We start from the raw sequence: 17,801 nt of genomic DNA, 5'->3' as shown, positions 1-17,801 counted from the left end.
ACTTTTTGAGCTGAAAATTCAATACTTGGGCGAAAAAAAATCATACGATACTTTATGAAGAACGAAAATGTTGGTTGGAGACTAAAGAATGGCGGAAAAACGGCCATGTTCAAAAATACGTACCAGATCCAAGAAAAATTGTAAATAATTTTCGAAAAAACAAACATAAAGGTAAATATGTCCTCTTTAAAACGCTGTTTGGAACGTTTGATTATCTTTATTTTTGAGTCCGCTATTTAACTTTTAGTGCGGCAAGAAATTTCGACTGGTGTACCCAAACTTTTGGTTGGCGGTGTATATTCAAATTTTTTAGACTTTTACAGAATCACCGATGGAAATGATCCGTCATCGGTATTAAATGCAAAGGATAAAAGAAAGGCGCAAAAAGTACTGTTAGCTCTTTATTTATACTAGCTTACTGCACTATCCATAGGCTGCGCACAAAACATTGTTACACTTTTTGGTAGTAATTTAACTCTGATTGGCTTCAATTCAAATTCTTCATTGTCTATGGAAAACATTTTGCTTTGTTCCTGTAATAAACATTTCACGTTTAACACATGTCAACATTCCAGGGTTTAAACTATATATAATACAATACATGACTTCGCATAGTTGTTAAAATTCTCGATTCCCTTTTTTAAAATTCACAAGGGAAGTTCGAGTAGAGATAACAATATGATGTAAATATTCACTCACCGGTTTTGAAACAGTTTCACGAGGTCGTAATTCAATATCCTTCGCCTCAATGGTTTGTTTGTTCACAGTTTTGTGACCATCTGCTCGCTTCCATCCTTCCTTAACAAAATCTAAGTAGCTCACGGTTTCTGGACCTATTGATCGAAGATTGTTAGAATATTTTGGATTTGTTGATGTGAAGATTGAATGATAGGTTTAGCTATTCAATGGCTACTTTAACTCACCTAAATGGACTTTAATTGCTGGCACACTATGATCGGTTGGAGAGTCCAGATTACTGGTAATCATTTTCAACTCGGTTGTGACTATTGGAATTTCATGAAGAGATCCACATTTTTCATTTATCACCTTACTATAATCGATTTCTAAAAACGATATTTATTGATGAATATCAACTTTTAATTACGCCAAATTTTACTTATCGTTTATTGTACTATATAAGTGTGCATCTGATTGGTACTGAGAATACTTTTAGAGAACAATTGCTATCGATATTACCAAAAGATGCACTCCTCGTCCTTGGAACAAAAGAATGCCACCAACGTCTGTCACTGGAAGATGAATGACTACTCTGCCTGCTGTGGCGACAACGAGAGCACCCGTTGCATGGTTCTGAGTATCGTAAATCAGCGCTACAGTCCCAGGTGAGGTCACTTTTGTAACCATTGAATACATAAGTTGCATATCTGTAATATAAGAGTTGATTACAACCGAATTACTGGATCCTGCAATTAGATTACTTGTAACTGAAGTTCTAGCAATTGGTGCAAATCAATACATGGCTGAAGCAACTTTTTTCATCTTATAAGCTTTTGGCCATGTCAGGAAATTTACAATACACCAAAATTGTACTGTTTACCTACGAAGTGATCCCCAATACCAGTATTTGTTGGCTTTAGCATTTGCGTCTCTCCATGCACCCCACTCCACAGTGCCCACTGCATAAACTGGTTTGATAATATTCTCAGGGTCTTGCTGTAAGATTGAGAATAAATGTTCTAAAATTCAAACCGCAAACACTGTGAAAACTTACATTTTACCCGAGTTTAAGGTCTGATGATAAAAAAAAAAAAAAGAAACAATTCGCAAAATGAAAAATTAGCAAACACCAAGTGACCTATGATCGGTCTAATTAATTACCTCAAGAGGCTCAATTTCGATAGTATCAACTAATTTAGTAGTGCCTCTGACAACAGCCATGGTAGCTTCAGCCATAGCGTGTATCTGTGGCAAATCTGTGTATCCATTAAACAGTGATTTTGCGACATTGTTGGTCTGCCCGAGAGGTAAAATGCCAATTGGGCATTGCTTGACTATCTCGACATCGGTGTTGCACCTTCGCATCACCCCAGTAACGACATCCGACAATGACCCATCGCCACCTGCTACAACTATGGCATCTGTATGAGAATTCAAATTCTCAACTATACTTCGTGCTTGGCCCTCAGATTCAGTTTGAATGATCGTTACAGCTATTCCAGCAAGGTGTAGCAGTGGTGCGCAATACTTTTCTAACAAATCCTTTGCTTTTCTAGATCAACAGCGTCAAATGGTAACGATGATTACATATCAGTTCCAGAAATCTGGAGCAGTTGTTATATATCGCTGGATCAGTAAAATATTTTATATGAAGTACTTCCATGAAACTTTAGTAGTAATCAAAATAATCTTGTCGCTCACACACCAATCATATGACCATAGAATTTGAACATACCTTTTGTTAGCCGCTGGATTTAAAATGACAGTAACGTGTCGCGGTTTTAAATTTACCGGCAGTGGCATATCTCCATATCTGACCGCATCCTCGCAATACCTTCGCATCAACTGCTCTTTGCTGAAATTTTAAATTCAACAGCATCGAGAGGTTAATCCGTTAAGGTTATGTTTGTTTGGTAGAAATAACTTCCAGCTTGACAGGCAAGGAAGTACTCACTTATAAGACTCTATGCCATAGGACCCACCATACGATATCGCAGCTAGAGCGAAGGTGGATTTTTTCCAATTATTTCTTATAATTTTAAAGAACTTAATAATTCGGGCCATAGCCTATGTTTAAATACCAGTCTCGGCGGTCTCGGCGTCCGGCGATAGGCGAAACCGCCACTGATTATGAAATAAGGAAACACGGTGTGCTCTTTGGTGTGCTTCGTGTGCTTTAAACAGAGATGCGCAGTAGCAAGGTCACGTGATAGCCCCTGCATGACGCCAGATAATTATAGTTAGATATAAATGACGTCATGTGGGGGGGCACATTTTCAATAGCCGAAACGACAATAGATGCGCAAGAACACACCTTGTTTCCTCAAAGACGGTTCAGTCATGACTGGTTGCGAACCATAGCACAGATTCCCTATCCTCCAACTACCTACTGAACGGTTTAGAAGATCGGACACGACTGCAATGAGTACTGATTTTAAACAGCGTGGCCAAAATCGTCACCGCTGAATACGCAAATTGGTACTCTCATTACTCGCATCGCTCGCATTCACGATTAGTGGCCCCGGTAGTTTAAGCTGTGATTACAACTCTATACTTATAGAGATCGGTGACTGTGATCGTGTCCGCGCGGTTTCCGTTTACACGTGACATTAATACAGCGTATCACAGACAACTTATAGGAATCTGTGGTTTAATGCGAGTCGGTAGGCCTTGCAGTATATTTCAGTAATTTCAAGTGATAATGGGTAAAGGTAGAAAATATAGGCCAAAGAAGAATTTTGCTGAAAAACGCCGCGATAAACAGAAGGTAAAAAATTTTTCAGAACTGATGCGGTTTCTGATTTGATTTGGAGGTTAAGTTTACGGTATTTCGATATTGAATTCCGCAAATGTCACTAAAATTCATCCTTCTACCCTCCGCAAGCATGTTGCTATTAGAATTAATTTTTATTGAATATTTGACATGACAATTCTTTTCTCTGGAAGCTGTACATTTTTTACCCAACAGCAACTTACAATCGCTGTGACAGATGGATTTTCGAAATAGATTATAACGAGCTAAATCAACTTGTTGCAGAACAAAGATGAATGGGATAAAAGGCCGCAGAGATGCTATGAAGAAATAATCAGGGAGAATGTTGATTTTGAAAATTATTACAAAACCCAAAATATCGTTCCTAGCGAAGAATGGTACATTTTTATGAACAAGATGCGGGAAAACCTGCCGGCCGCCTTTCGAATAACTGGTTCCAAGGCAGAAACGAAGGCACTGCTTGATATAATTAAAGGGGATTTTTTCAATGAGATCATCAATATAAAACGAGAAAATGAAGAGGAAGAAGTCAAAGAGAAAGAAAAACTTTATCCAAAATGCCTTCCGTTTTATCCAGATTCTTTGGCTTGGCAGCTTCAGTTGACTCGTAAGGACATTCGAAGGTCTGAGGCATACTTTAGGCTACATAATTTTTTGATTGCTGAAACAGCTAGCGGTAACATAAGTCGCCAAGAAGTAGTGAGCATGATTCCTCCCCTCGTTTTGGAAGTCAAACCTCAACATAAGGTTTGATTTTATCATCATTTGCTGATACACTTATGAAGTAAACCAATTCCTTCAGCTGAATGCATTTCAATCAACTCTAAACGTTTGCAATCTTTCAGGTTCTCGACATGTGTGCTGCACCAGGTTCAAAGACAGCTCAGTTAATTGAAATGATACATTCTGATGAGAGCAACCCACATCCTGGTGAATATATGCTTATACACAATGAGATCAAGTCATTTTAGGAATAGTAGCAAGTCGGCTTTATCATTTTTGCCTTTTTTTTTCCTTCCATTAACCAATAGTTTTGCTACTTTTCTTGAATTTCTATTGTCACCGCTAGTTGTGGAATTTAATACTTTTTACAATGTTATCCATGTGTCCCTTGTTAACAGAGGGATTTGTAATTGCCAATGACGTGGACAACAACAGGTGCTACATGTTGGTGCATCAAGCTAAGAGATTGAACAGCCCAAATATTCTGATTACAAATCACGACTCGTCAGTAATGCCTAATTTCAATGTTGCCAAACCAGATGGCACGACAGAAAAGTTAAAGTAAATAGACTTGTCTCAGAAATACCTTTCCAATAGCATATCTGAGTAATACACTTTTCGATTCCATTCAGGTTTGATAGAATTCTTGCTGATGTACCTTGCAGCGGGGATGGAACAATGAGAAAAAATCCAGATATTTGGTGCAAGTGGAGTCCTGCGAATGGAAACAATCTTCATGGGTGAATGTTTACTTACTTTGCACGAATTTTCTCGCATAGCCTTAAAGTTGAAATTAAATTTTGTCATTCATCGTTTACTTCTCGAGTTTTCATGAGTCAAACAAATTCTTGTTCTCCACTAGAATTCAATACAGAATAGCCCAGAGAGGACTGGAGCTCTTGGCAGTTGGTGGAAGAATGGTTTATTCCACATGTTCTCTTAATCCGATAGAAAATGAAGCTGTTATTCATAGAATACTTACCGAAGTTGGTGATTCTGTTCGATTAGTTGATGGAAGAAATTTAGTACCTGGTCTGAAATGCAATCCAGGTTAATATTATCTTGCGACCTGTATTACCTATCTTTGAAACGATTCAATTATTACTTACAATTTATAAAAGCACCCTCAATAGTTTTTAATTTCGTTTTATTCTCTGCATTTATTCTGATAGTAATTTTTTTGTTTGTCAGGTGTAAGCCATTGGACTCTTGCATCAAAGAACTTACAGTATTACAAAACGTGGGAAGAAGTTCCTGAGCAATGGCAAACTCAAATCCGACCTCATATGTTCCCTCCAAATGCAGCAGATGTAGATAAGTTTCACCTTGAAAGGAGGTGTGTACTCCTAAATTTTCGATATTCGTTTTCTAATCCACTGGTAAGCTGCAATTCAATTTGTATAAACTGAACGCTTTCAGTATGAGGATATTGCCACATCATCAAGATACCGGTGGATTTTTTGTGGCAGTATTGGAAAAAGTTAAACCACTTCCATGGGAGAATAAAGAGGAAAAAATGGAAGTAGGTTCTGAAAAGCCGTCAACCAATGATGCTAATACTGAATTGAGTTTGGAAGAAGAAGCAGAAAAAGAAGAAGCAAACCTCAAAGCTACTGATGGCAAAAGGCCGTTAGAGGCAGAAAAAAAACCGTGGGGTCCTCAAAGAAAGAGGAAAAGGATGGTTGGATACCGTGAAGATCCTTTTGTTTTTTTCAAAGGCGATAAGGAGGATGTCTGGCCATCAATCAAGTAAGTTTTAACAAAAGTAATAGGAATAACAGAGTAGAGATAATTTGAACGTGTGATGAATTTCGATGGCGAAATTGAAAAAAAATAGTGATAATACTCTTTCAATTACAGAGAGTTTTACAATATATCAGATAAGCTGGACCCAACATGCTTGTTGGTGAGGTGTCACGAGGGGAAAAAAAAGAACATATACTTTACCTCACCAGCTATACGCGATATCGTAAAATTGAACGAAGCTAAAGTGAAGATGATCAATACAGGAGTGAAAACTTTTGTTCGCTGTGACAATAAAAACATGAAGTGTGCTTTTAGACTCGCTCAGGAAGGATTAAACAGTCTCTTTGACTATATCGGCGAATGCCGAAAGGTTCGAATCTCAAAGGACGATCTAGTGATGCTTTTACAAAATGACAACCCCAATACTCCACCTGAGATATCAAAATTGAGCCCAGATACACAAAGTCGAGTCCAAGATTTTGGTAGACATTATACTATGTATTTAAAGACTTACGTCTTACCTTAAACATTAATTTGTAGTTGGAATATCTTTCAATTTAGCAACTGGAAGCTGTGTACTGATTTATAAAGAAGAATTAATCGAAGAAGACAAAAACTTGAATCCTTTGGAGTTGGAGATGGTTGGGTGGCGAGGTACCATGTCGTTGAGAGCCTACGTGCCCACTCATGACGCAATACATTATCTTCGACTCTTAGGAGCAGATTGCTCTAAATTTGGTAAGATTTTATCAGACATATCATGAGAAACTAAAATGTGTAAATTCGTTAATATTTCGTATTTGTTCGATGGTAAAAAAAAAAAAATAATAATAAGAATAAGAAGTTACCTATACAGCAGTAATTACCGTTTTCTAATCTTTACATACAGAAAAGAATAAGTTCAAAGAGAATCAGAATGCAGAGACATCTAACGTAGAACTCGACAATGAGGAATCTATGGAAAAAGACGATACGACTGCAAATGGAAAAGAACTGGAGGATAATAAGAATGAGGAAGAGTCAAGCAACAATACATCTTAACAGACGATCTTGTGCATATATCATTTGTTATCTATGAGATGCCGACTGGGAAAAAGCATATTATTCCAGGTTTCAATATTGTTGAATTTTGACAGTTTTTCGTTAACTTGACAGTCAATATCGTTTGTTTCTATTCTAAATTCATTTAGTTTTAATATTGTATTCTAAACTTTGAATTCTATTTTTTAATCGAATGAATGCAGGATAGTAAAGGATAAGGCAGAGAAACTTCTCCATAACGTTCAGAATTTCGTATATGGGATGTTTTTTAAAAACAATAAACTACGTGATGATAATTGATAATGACAATGTGTTCGCGCCACTTTACTATTATTATATTAGTTTGTAAACTTATCACAGCAAATACTTTAGTTTCGTTATATTTGTATGTTGCACCTATTTACCACGTATAAGGTGACTAAAGAGTCACAACAGTAGATTTACTTTCTTATTCCACATGACGAGTAGTCCAACGTTATAGTAATTCAAATTACGTACTTATTGCCTACGTCAGAAATTCGTGGGCCGATACTCGAATCGGCAGTTACGTACGTTCGCTTGGCCGGTGAGGGCGCAGCGCAAGTTAGTTAGTCTCGAGCGCTCGAATAGGTAGCACGCGTTAGGTTTTCCTTAGACACGGTCGGGGGAGACGTGTTTCACCCTCCGGTTGGGCCGGGGGTGTCGCGTCTCCCTGGGCGAGCGTCATTGCTTCAGCGTTGGTTCCCGAGACGTCGGGACCGCTGTTTGCACGGCATTGGGCCACCTTGACGCTCCCCACTCCCTGCTTCCACGAGTGCGTGGAAGTTGCGGAGCACGCGTTAGGTTTTCCTTAGACACGCGCGTCGATTATTTCGTCTCGCGTAGTTTTAAGATTTATCCGTTTAACACGGTCGGGGGAGACGTGTTTCACCCTCCGGTTGGGCCGGGGGTGTCGCGTCTCCCTGGGCGAGCGTCATTGCTTCAGCGTTGGTTCCCGAGACGTCGGGACCGCTGTTTGCACGGCATTGGGCCACCTTGACGCTCCCCACTCCCTGCTTCCACGAGTGCGTGGAAGTTGCGGAGCACGATTTCTCATGGAGACTTAGATAAGTTGGCTTAAGATCATTGAATGATCATTCAATATAGTTGACAAGGAACGCACCAGCGGCTGTATTATCCTGTTTTATGATGATCTGATTGGCAGTTAATAAACACTGGTCTTGCTTCGGCTTTTCCCTCTGCATCGTGAGGGTTTTTATGCCGAAGCAAGCGTCTTGTCTTTCCCGCGAAATTGTGTTATTTATTTATTCACCCTCTCACTCACTCATCCCATCCCGATTGAAGTTAGAGAAGAACTCTGGTCAAACGACCAAAACACAATGGTTTTTTCGTTATTCACTTTCTGTGAACAATTTTTAGGAAACTGTATTACAATATTAACAATGTTTCATCCTTAATTGATATCATTTGAGCACAAATTACCCTTTCGAATTATTAATCAGCCTGTGTTGCTGCTCACAATATTTGAACAAGCGTAAAGGTACGTACGTATGTATAATTATGTACGTGCAACTGCGAGAATGTTATAAAAAGTTTATGAGCATGGTCGGAAGTGTTATGAATTTATGAAATGAAAGTACCAAATCGGTAATTTCATGTTGGACTAACAATAAAGTTCTACCTAACATACAGAAAAGCGTTGTGCTTCATACGTCTCAGTTTTCAACAGTGAGTATTCATAAGGTCTGACTGATTTCCCTGTCATTCAACTGTGAGAATAAATAACATACATGTACAACGTACGAGACGGGATCTACTGTAAACGAGATATTTTAATGTATACGTACAAATATAGCGTAGAAACATTAAAATTCTATAACAAATACATAAACTATAAAATAAACAAGATTCGAAAACTCTTCATACACTACTATACATGAGGCAAAGGTTGACGCTAGTAATCCCTGCTAGTTGGCGAAGTCAATTTTCCGCCAATATTTTGCGTGTTCGATGGGGATTTCGAGCCTGTAAAAATAATTGACCAATCTTCACAGTTGGAAATTTTGAAACGTAAATTTAAAAAAAAATTAAATAAATATAGGTAAATACCAATGTCACGCGACGGTAATATAAGTTTATACATCATTCGTACTTTTCTTCGTTTGCTTCAACTAATATATTCAACGTTAACTTACAGCTTTTGTTTGTCTTATTCCGCGGATTATTTGTACAGGGTTGATCTCCCATGAGATGATCTCGCCATTTATTCCGATTAATATGTAACTGACATAGTGGACATCTTTCGCATCCTTCTATTGGCTCTGCGAGAGCGTACAGACAGATTATGTATTTTGTGCATGCGAAATTTTATCTTAAACCCATATATCTGGAGGAACAATTATACTCACTAGTACATTTGTCACTTTTTGAATGTCGCTTCAAGTCTTCTATGTGTACTGCTTGTTTACATGTATCACATTTGCTGTAATTATTTCTCATATCGCATTCGTCTGGTAAAGAAATTGTTTTGATCATTCGCATGTTCTGCAATTTATCTCATTTCAACCTGTTTTTTTTTTTTTTAGTTTTGTCACAGATTTCAAATACACATACTGTGTATACTCACTTAGTAAATGTAGGTTGACGTACGAAACTTCGACAACTTGTTTACAAGCCTCGCATCTCGTCAACATTGGACAGGTCCTCCAATAATGTATATTCAAACCTTCCTCTGAATATACCTGACCTTTCGACAAACAAAATATGCACATCCTGAAAATTAAAGAAAAGCATTCTTCGATCAGTTCTGCCAATTTAAGCAGTATTTTGTTACATTAAGCAAGATGTCACAAACATTCCGAATAACTCATTTGCTATTTTGCAAAACTCAGAACTCGATATACTAACAAAAAATACTAACTTGTCCCCTTTGTGATCGCTGCTGTTGTCCGACGGTGATGTAATGCTGATAGAACTACTAGTACTAACAACGGGACTAGACCTTGGCGGAGATTTAGCAATGCTAGCTTCGTTATTTTCTACAAGCTTTGTGTGAACTGGCGTCGTGGTTTTCTGACTAGTTTCTACATCTTTCTTTCTCTGTGAAGAAAAAATCAAAAAACCAATACGTTGAGAGTTGGTGAGTTAATACAAAAAAAATTTTGCAGATTTCCTACGCGCTTATAACATTATAAATGCGGAAAGTAGTTACCTGAAGATCGACTAGATCAAATTCATGGAATAATTGTCTGTAAAGGAGATTTCTCCTAGTGATATCATCGTCTGGTGGTAGCTGCTTTCTCACAAGCCTTGGATTCACTTTATAAACCAATACCAATACTCTTTCCGATACTTTTCTCACAGCTTCTGCTGGATGATGCAGTCCAGACAGGCCAAACTCCGACAATGTTCGGCAAGTCAAACCGCTAAACGGATTAATTTGAAGATTACCAATTACGTAATCATCAATAATTGTAACTATTTTATCTGTGCTCAATCTCACCTTACCTCTGTTTGTCCGTAGATATTCCGTGATTCAATATTAGCTGCTCGACCATTTCTAGTCTACTCAGAGCTAATCTTTGATGCGTACTACTGTTCACAGGCCTGCTAAGATGGACCGGTATAATATGCAGTTCTCTGACACACTTGCAGTCTGCCATACTGAGAATAGTGTGAACAGCCATGTTATGGATCCTTGGAGTAGTATCGCCTGATTTTGTCAGGAGCTCTGGCAGCAATCGATCTACACTGCGAGCAATTTCAGCAGATGATACTCTGAAGTAAGAAAAAATAAACTAATGAAAAGAGGTATGTCACTCTCTATAAGGGAGTGAGTATCGTCAGCTATCAAAGTAAATCACATTTCTTTATTTTCGTAATAAAGTTTGTTGCTGATAAATTAACTCTTTGTGCTTACCGACCCACAGCAAACTCGGTAAAGAATACCCTGATTAACTGAGCTGCTAGACTGTAGACACTGAAAACTTTGTCTCTAAGCGCTCTGTGCAGCAGCAAAATAGCCGCCCTTGCTGTTTTGTTTGCTGAATTTTTTGAAACTTCAGAATCAAATGTCCGCAATTCCTCTTTGAGTTGCATTAATCCCTCTTCTTTATCAGTAAATTGCTTGGAATAAAATTTTTCGACCTAAATAAAATGAAGGGGTTTGTGATTATAATAGGCCTTATTGTTTGAAAAATTTTCAAACGGTTGAAAATGTAACTGAAGATAAAAGAATTACCATTTCCATTCCAAAGACGGATATTGGTAGCGCAGCCTGTTTCTTCTCTCTGTCATTAAGTTTCGATGTTACTTTTGTACTGTCTGTACTGTCCAAGTGACATTCTCTCGTAAATTCGTTTGTATGTGAGCTAAAAGAAGGTATTAATTTTAATAATTCTGAATAAACAACACTATTTTTTGGATACTCACTGCCTTAGCGCAGGTATAGTTCGTTCCTCGTAAGCCTCGTAGCTGGATCGAAGCATTGGTCCAGCTGACTTGGTTTTTCTTCTGAGAGAGCCCTTGGTGCAACCATTTGTTCTTTCTAATACACCACTTGTCGGGTGATCCAGCACCTCTGGTCATATAAAATTGATTTATAGCAAGAAAGGCAAAAATGTATCCAAAGAAAATAGCTAATGTGGAAACCACTTTTATCCACAAATTTATAACTGCGCCAAGATATCACTAATATTTCTGATGACTTGCGAAATTCTTCAGAATGTAGAAACAGTAAAGCTCTTCTTCATATAGACCATTCAATAACTGGTTCTATCTGTTGAATCTTAGCATTGTTTTCCATTCTTACCCGGACTACTAGGCTTTTGATGAAGCGGTGACGGTGGTTGTTGATGGGCAGGACCGGTAGGAGACAGGGCACCGTCTCGGCTTGGCGGAACGACTAGTCTTGGTGGCGAAGTAATGTCTTCAACCACTTGAGCTGCCGTTGCGGATACAATTGCATCAGCTGACACCGGCTCTTTCCCTTCTATGATGGACTCGTCATTTTTTTCCAATGGCTAGGTGGATAGTGTGACAATGTTATTGATTTTATTTTTGACAGCTTACGGATGTTTGCAGAATTTCTTGTACTGTCGAAAAGATTACGTACGCCATGAACTTCGAGTAAATCTTCAATTTCTAAACTTTGATAGACCTGCTGTCTGTACTGCTGCGCTTGAGCCTTCTTCACTTTTGCCTTATCGTAATCTTCCAGTGCGATAGCATATTTCTTTTCCAATTCATATTTACCAAGACGTTCCCCGGCTTTCCTTAGATTCTCCATAGCCACTTTTAACTTTGACGCGTATTCAAATCTTTCTTCTAAAGATTAGAAACAATGATAAAATTGTAATAATCAGGAAGTAATTCAGAAGTACTAACATTGAGATACACAATGCATGTAAAGTAGGTTCAAAATATTATTTATATTAATTCTATTTGTAAGATTGAAGTATATTCAAGGCTACCTTCAGCCGCCTGCAGCTTTTTCGTTTCCATTTGTCGTATAATTTTCGCCACTTCACGGTCAACGTACATTTCAAAAGCGAGGTCATCATAGGGTGAAGTGTAGTGCGGGTTGTAAGGTGCATCACCTTGACCGCAGTATTCCTGGCCGTAGGGTTCACCAAGGATGTTTATCGCTATTAGACCCACCTGAAAAATATAAATATAATGCAATAGGTAACCTGATTGAATTAACACTACCTACGTCAAAGTCTGTACTAGATCTAGCAGAGTTTGTAGAAATTATACTGTGTAAATTTATACTTATTCACTGATGAAAATTTCTTTTTTGTTACTCTGAAAAATATCTGCCATTTTTTACCGAAGTTTAACAAATGGACTGAAAGTTTGTAAACTGGCCCGTTAAAATATTGCAGTAAAATTTTACGATTTTGTGGTGTGAGGAAATATCTTTTCTTAAAAACATAGAAATCGTAAAATGACGAATATATATACATAGAACGTCTAAGAATTTCAGTGAAAGTCAAAATGTTTTTATCTCTGGAAATCACGGGCTGAAATTTTTAGTTGACTGAATTTACATTTAACCGGTACATATTATAATATTTTAATGCAGCTTAGTAATTTCAGAGAAATTTTTGTTTATTATTTGACTTCACGATTTTCGAAAAAAAAATACCATCGAAAATATGCCGTATCAGTTTTCAGATTGTCTTTCAAATCGCTTTTGCTAAAATTCATACCTATAGTAAGTGAGTTATTATAATTCAAACGGTTTTAAATCTTTCAAAGATTTGCGTAGCGCGTGATTCGGGAATATGATAGTAATCACTTTCAAAATTGAATTACTCTGAACGTTTATCGATCGATCCTGGACCTGTACATACGAGGTTCCATGCAGACTCGCAGTCACTGTAGCACTCTTTGAAAAATAGATTAGTCTGGAACTTAAAGAGTAGATATTATAGTCCACACGGCTATTTTGAAAATTATTTTAGTGCTGTGCCTGAAAAAATATATGACTTTTTCTTTTCTCTTAATTTCACGGTTTCGACGTATTATTTTAAGTCGATTGATTAATTCATTGCCAAGATGAATGATATGACATTATCTACATCTCCAGTGGGTAGGTAATGTAAATATAAGATTATTAAAACGACCTGAGATGACAGAGCGTCTTGGCTCATCCTTATAGCTCACAATTTACTTGTAACGTCATATACGTGAATAAACGTATATATTATACTACATAGGCACGTATTGTATGCTTCCTCACCTACGATTAACATGGTGTTTGTGAACAAATTACTCACACGATTAAAATTTAGTAACCATAGGAATAGTTGTGATGTAAAAAGTTGGCATATTTAACTGTGAATCAATGAATTAGAAATGTGTGGAAATTAAAGTACAACTTTCTTCTATCTTCACATATTAATATTTCTTGAGAAGAAAGTCTTACACGTACTGATCTCGAAGCTATTTAACTTATCGTTAGTGAATTTTTATTCGACTAATCGAACAATTGGTATGTTTAAGATAGACTGAAAACGGAATTTGGCAAAAAGGTATCTTTTTTTTTAAACCGTGACAAGATTTGCTTCTATTGTTTCCATTTTTACAACACCGATGTTATATTTGATGAAAAATTTACTGTATGTTTGGCTTTCAGGTGGCAATAAATTGACAATAGCTTTTATCGGTAAAAGCAATGCAAAATTATAGCAGTTTCACAATCACCGCGTAGATACGGATGTACGTATATACCTATATAGGTACGCGTGATATACCTTATACGGTTGAATGAATAAATAAGAATTAAATTGCAGGCGTGTCGTCACTATTGCTACCCATGGTCATTCGTAATCTTAGATTTGTCCGTCGGTATAGCGATTACGCGTAGACGACTGTTCGCGGTAAATTTAACGATAAGTGAAATTTCATTTCAACGCCCCCGCTGCACTTTGTCGAGTTTACCTGCTCGTGAACATTGTGGGCATTCTTGTGCGGTTTATGCAGCTTGAGTTTCAAAGTGGCAGCGTCGGTTTCGGGAAGAGCGACGCTCTTCAACTCCCTGCTCTTGTATAGAGTCGATGCGTTATCGGACAACGTAATGTACCCCAGATAATTGAAGTCCGTTGAATTTGTACCATTCGTCTCCTGTGACGTCCATATCTCCAATTTCTCCGCTGAAAGAAAAGTTTTTTTTTTACTTCAGTTCTCTACGTCCGTAGTTCGTTGAGGTTCAAACTATTTGTGTTATAATTTTGATCGATGCCAAGTACCCTTTGATTCTTTTGACTTGACTTTCGCGAATTTCATAGATAGAGTTCGTTAATTATTCGCAAAAAATTCAGTTGCTTCATTTGTTTTATGCTGCGTGTGAATTGGACTCACGTATGAGGTATTGATGAGCCAAAACTTGTATTCTCGAGAGCTTGGTCGGCCCGTGAAGTCTAAGAACGAGTTCTTGAGGGTATCCACATCTTCGACCGCTCTGCCACCCGCGCACCGTCGGTCCGTGGACGTTAAGCTCCAAGGAAGAGTGTCGATCTTCCTCACCTGCAAGGAATCATGCTTTAACTTCCACATTCAGAATCAGAATTTCTGAAAAGAATCTTTATTTTTAGCTAAAAGGTTTTTCGCCCGCTTTACGTTTTTATATCATGTATGGTAAATATTGTGCACAGATGTATTTCTGTTCACAGACGTAGAGAAAAAGTACCCGGTCGATCGGGAAATGAGAAAACGGTAGAACTAGGAACGATGATGTCGTTGATAAATATTTAAGATAAGTGAAAATTCGTACATAAAGCTGAAATTCATTGAACGGTAGTCACGTGATGTGGACAGGCGCTTATTATAGTCTATGGAACACATCGATTTCACCATTTAAAACTCAATCCGTAGCAGAAAGAGAATATTATACATATATCAATAGAGTAGCTTGGATAACTGTAAAACTGTGTAACCGGATAAACCTGACAATTAATATTAGATCGTCTTAATCCAAAACTAATGTCAATTTTGGTACCTACTTTGATATAATTGAAATTCATCTTGAACACTAATTTTAAAGAAGGATTTTGAGGATGGTGGAAGAAAATGTACGTGTATATATGCAGATGTAGCTATGAATCAATGTGAGAATAGAGGTGCACGTGGAAAGAGAAAACGGCATGCTTTTTTTTTGTTACACATTCATTCTTTTACGCTCCCTGTCAGAATATGTCTCTGAATTTTAACATATCAAAATGTTTGCAAATTCCGGCTTGAGAAAAAACGAGGCCGGTAATCACGAAACAACTTCTTTCAGGCAGACTCCAGAACCTCGTGACTGCGGGAAAATCAATGTCACCAAATCTGTGGCTGATATAAGGGTTGCATCGAGAATCCTCACGTCTCATGACAATCCCAAAAGAAATTACAAACCATCGTACCTATAATGCGAACCGATGGAAAAGTTTTGTGGTTGGTTCATAGTCAATCTCTATATTTAATCTTCTTTTCAATTTTCGAAAATCACAAAAAAAAATTTTACGAACTTGCAAGTTTTTACTTACTCGTGGCATAAACAACGGTGAATCCTATTTTCCTCGGCATTATGGACGGATGAGTGAGGGTTCCGGGCGAACCGTGAGACAAGCACTTTATAAGCCACTGCGACAACTTATACGGTTCGAAAAGAAAAAAGAGTTAAAAATAGATAACGAATTTATCAATCAAAACAGGAAATTTGAAAACGCACAGCCATTTCAAAGCGCAACTTGGGGCTGACTGGTACGCCGTTGAGGCCAATCATCCCCCTTTCGTTCCGTTCAGTACGCAACCCGTCGTACGTCGCTGCGATGCGGCGGGTCATTCGCGAGCAGACTGATCGCAAAGGCAAAGTTCAGCTCCAGAACGGCGCAAGCCGACGGACCGCGGCAGCACCGTGACTATGGACGTTTCTCCGTCCGATGTCTGTATCTTCCTGTCTACAGTGTGGCGCAAAAAAACCCCGATTCTCGAGCCTAAGAAAAATTATTCATACATAACGCGAGCATGTTTTACGCATTTTTTCATGCGTATTTTCCGTGCACAAAGTACCCGTTCTTATGACGGTAGAGTGAGTCGGCAAGTGCGCATTCGCGGAGTACAGAAAAGACCACTTTTGAGTCACAGGAGTAGAAAGTGGTCTTTTCTGTACTGCGCGCATGCACTGTCGCAAACAACTCTGACATTACGCGGCCCTAACCTCAATCTCGTGCTTCGTTAAAAAATGCGTAACATTCTTTCGTTATATAAAGAATCGTGACCAACAAGGAGGCAGCGGTCTTTTCATATCGCATATTCGTAATATTCGACTTAGCTACGACTCATATTGCAAACTTATACACTCGGCCTGAAAAGACCGAGTTTGCCTCTTCGTTACACGATATACTGTTAAAGAAAAAAGAGATTTTATTTGTATAATGCATATTGCGTAAATTCGCATAACATTCGGATACCAAGAAACTATAATATATTGTATTCGGTCGACTGTATCGGCATTGATTTTTAGAATAATGTACATACATATGCAGTTTATACGTTTGGAAGGGTGGTCTCCATGTCGAGTGTAATTAGCAGTTGTCACGTTGCCGAGAGTCAGCAGGAGTGTGCTCCCCATTCTAATTACCTAATTACTTGCGAGAATCGTGGGGCTGTTGTGATAAAATCTTGAAATTTATTTTCATTTTCACTGTCGCCTGATTTTGAAGTTATCTCGACCTTTTGTGGGTTATGGAATTTTTTCTACAGGTCTTGTATTCTATAAGATAATCTAGTACCTAATTCAATAGCAAATTAAAATTTTTAAATATCAGACCCGTGTAATAAGATCGTAATATATTTGAAAGATAAATGTGAGTTTTCGGCGTCTTTTCATTCATTCTGTCGTTCGCAATTATTCATATTTTAGAAACATTTTTATTCTTACAAATCTCATACCTAAATTGATTTGGCAATAGGAGAATCGAATTAATGCGACTGAGACATTTTCTTTCTTTTTCCGACGTGGTCTGTAAATCTTGTCCAACTCCAGAATAAAACAATTTCAGAGTTCTTGGAACGGTTGAAAAGTGAAATAATCTCTGCAGCGGATCATGTTTCGGGCCAAATCGTTGCGGTAGTAAACGCTATTGTAACTGATCGAGCCAAACTGTAAAATGAGCTGTCCTTTTTCATTGATACTACATAATGTAATCCAGTCGACCAAAAAACAGCTCTGTAATCTTATTCAACAGTGTATCGTGTTGATAATGAAATACTTGACGAACTTGTTTTTGTGGGAGAGTGGCGCAACACGAATAGTATAACTTTTTGGTCCACCCCGTGTTCATACATTTTGCGTGCGACCCGTGTGGTATAT

At 37.9% G+C, this 17,801-nt stretch overlaps 3 protein-coding genes across 3 annotated transcripts; 1 reads left to right on the top strand and 2 right to left on the bottom strand.

Moving 5' to 3' along the window:
- Positions 1-388: 388 nt before the first annotated feature.
- On the bottom strand, positions 389-3,074 carry Mulk (acylglycerol kinase-like protein Mulk). The gene is made up of 8 exons (XM_046616076.2): positions 2,633-3,074; positions 2,414-2,533; positions 1,840-2,230; positions 1,559-1,674; positions 1,198-1,385; positions 924-1,064; positions 700-833; positions 389-533 (listed from the first exon to the last, which is right to left on the bottom strand). Exons 1-8 carry the CDS (start codon positions 2,740-2,742, stop codon positions 411-413), a joined length of 1,323 nt encoding a protein of 440 aa, XP_046472032.1. The 5' UTR covers positions 2,743-3,074; the 3' UTR covers positions 389-410.
- Nsun2 (tRNA (cytosine(34)-C(5))-methyltransferase Nsun2) lies at positions 3,024-8,231 on the top strand. Its single transcript, XM_046616075.2, has 11 exons — positions 3,024-3,445; positions 3,716-4,198; positions 4,297-4,381; positions 4,573-4,735; positions 4,807-4,914; positions 5,037-5,224; positions 5,366-5,510; positions 5,594-5,923; positions 6,035-6,402; positions 6,482-6,658; positions 6,810-8,231. Exons 1-11 carry the CDS (start codon positions 3,380-3,382, stop codon positions 6,959-6,961), a joined length of 2,265 nt encoding a protein of 754 aa, XP_046472031.1. The 5' UTR covers positions 3,024-3,379; the 3' UTR covers positions 6,962-8,231.
- Positions 8,232-8,754: 523 nt separating this feature from the next.
- On the bottom strand, positions 8,755-16,261 carry LOC124214083 (centrosomal protein of 104 kDa). Its single transcript, XM_046616074.1, has 16 exons — positions 15,973-16,261; positions 14,807-14,971; positions 14,387-14,598; positions 12,412-12,598; positions 12,054-12,265; positions 11,751-11,961; positions 11,372-11,519; positions 11,181-11,310; positions 10,860-11,086; positions 10,448-10,717; positions 10,152-10,365; positions 9,861-10,039; positions 9,567-9,712; positions 9,349-9,450; positions 9,136-9,261; positions 8,755-8,965 (listed from the first exon to the last, which is right to left on the bottom strand). The coding sequence occupies exons 1-16, from the start codon at positions 16,010-16,012 to the stop codon at positions 8,895-8,897; spliced, it is 2,640 nt and encodes an 879-aa protein (XP_046472030.1). The 5' UTR covers positions 16,013-16,261; the 3' UTR covers positions 8,755-8,894.
- Between the last annotated feature and the right edge of the window lie 1,540 nt (positions 16,262-17,801).

This window comes from Neodiprion pinetum, chromosome 3, assembly GCF_021155775.2.
Source record: "Neodiprion pinetum isolate iyNeoPine1 chromosome 3, iyNeoPine1.2, whole genome shotgun sequence".
NCBI lineage: Eukaryota > Metazoa > Arthropoda > Insecta > Hymenoptera > Diprionidae > Neodiprion > Neodiprion pinetum.
This window is presented reverse-complemented; position numbering and strand designations above follow the sequence as displayed.

Bases quoted from the DNA above. Each gene is read 5' to 3' on its own strand.
- Mulk (XM_046616076.2), bottom strand. From the start codon at position 2,742: ATGGCCCGAATTATTAAGTTCTTTAAAATTATAAGAAATAATTGGAAA. The intron at 2,534-2,632 runs GTGAGTACTTCC...TTAAAATTTCAG, and splicing joins TATGGCATAGAGTCTTATAA to CAAAGAGCAGTTGATGCGAA. The intron at 1,675-1,839 runs GTAATTAATTAG...TCAATCTTACAG, and splicing joins TCGAAATTGAGCCTCTTGAG to CAAGACCCTGAGAATATTAT.
- Nsun2 (XM_046616075.2), top strand. From the start codon at position 3,380: ATGGGTAAAGGTAGAAAATATAGGCCAAAGAAGAATTTTGCTGAAAAA. The intron at 5,511-5,593 runs GTGTGTACTCCT...GAACGCTTTCAG, and splicing joins AAGTTTCACCTTGAAAGGAG to TATGAGGATATTGCCACATC. The intron at 5,924-6,034 runs GTAAGTTTTAAC...TTTCAATTACAG, and splicing joins GATGTCTGGCCATCAATCAA to AGAGTTTTACAATATATCAG.
- LOC124214083 (XM_046616074.1), bottom strand. From the start codon at position 16,012: ATGCCGAGGAAAATAGGATTCACCGTTGTTTATGCCACGA. The intron at 12,266-12,411 runs GTAGCCTTGAAT...TCTAATCTTTAG, and splicing joins AAAGCTGCAGGCGGCTGAAG to AAGAAAGATTTGAATACGCG. The intron at 10,718-10,859 runs GTAAGCACAAAG...TTCTTACTTCAG, and splicing joins ACCGAGTTTGCTGTGGGTCG to AGTATCATCTGCTGAAATTG.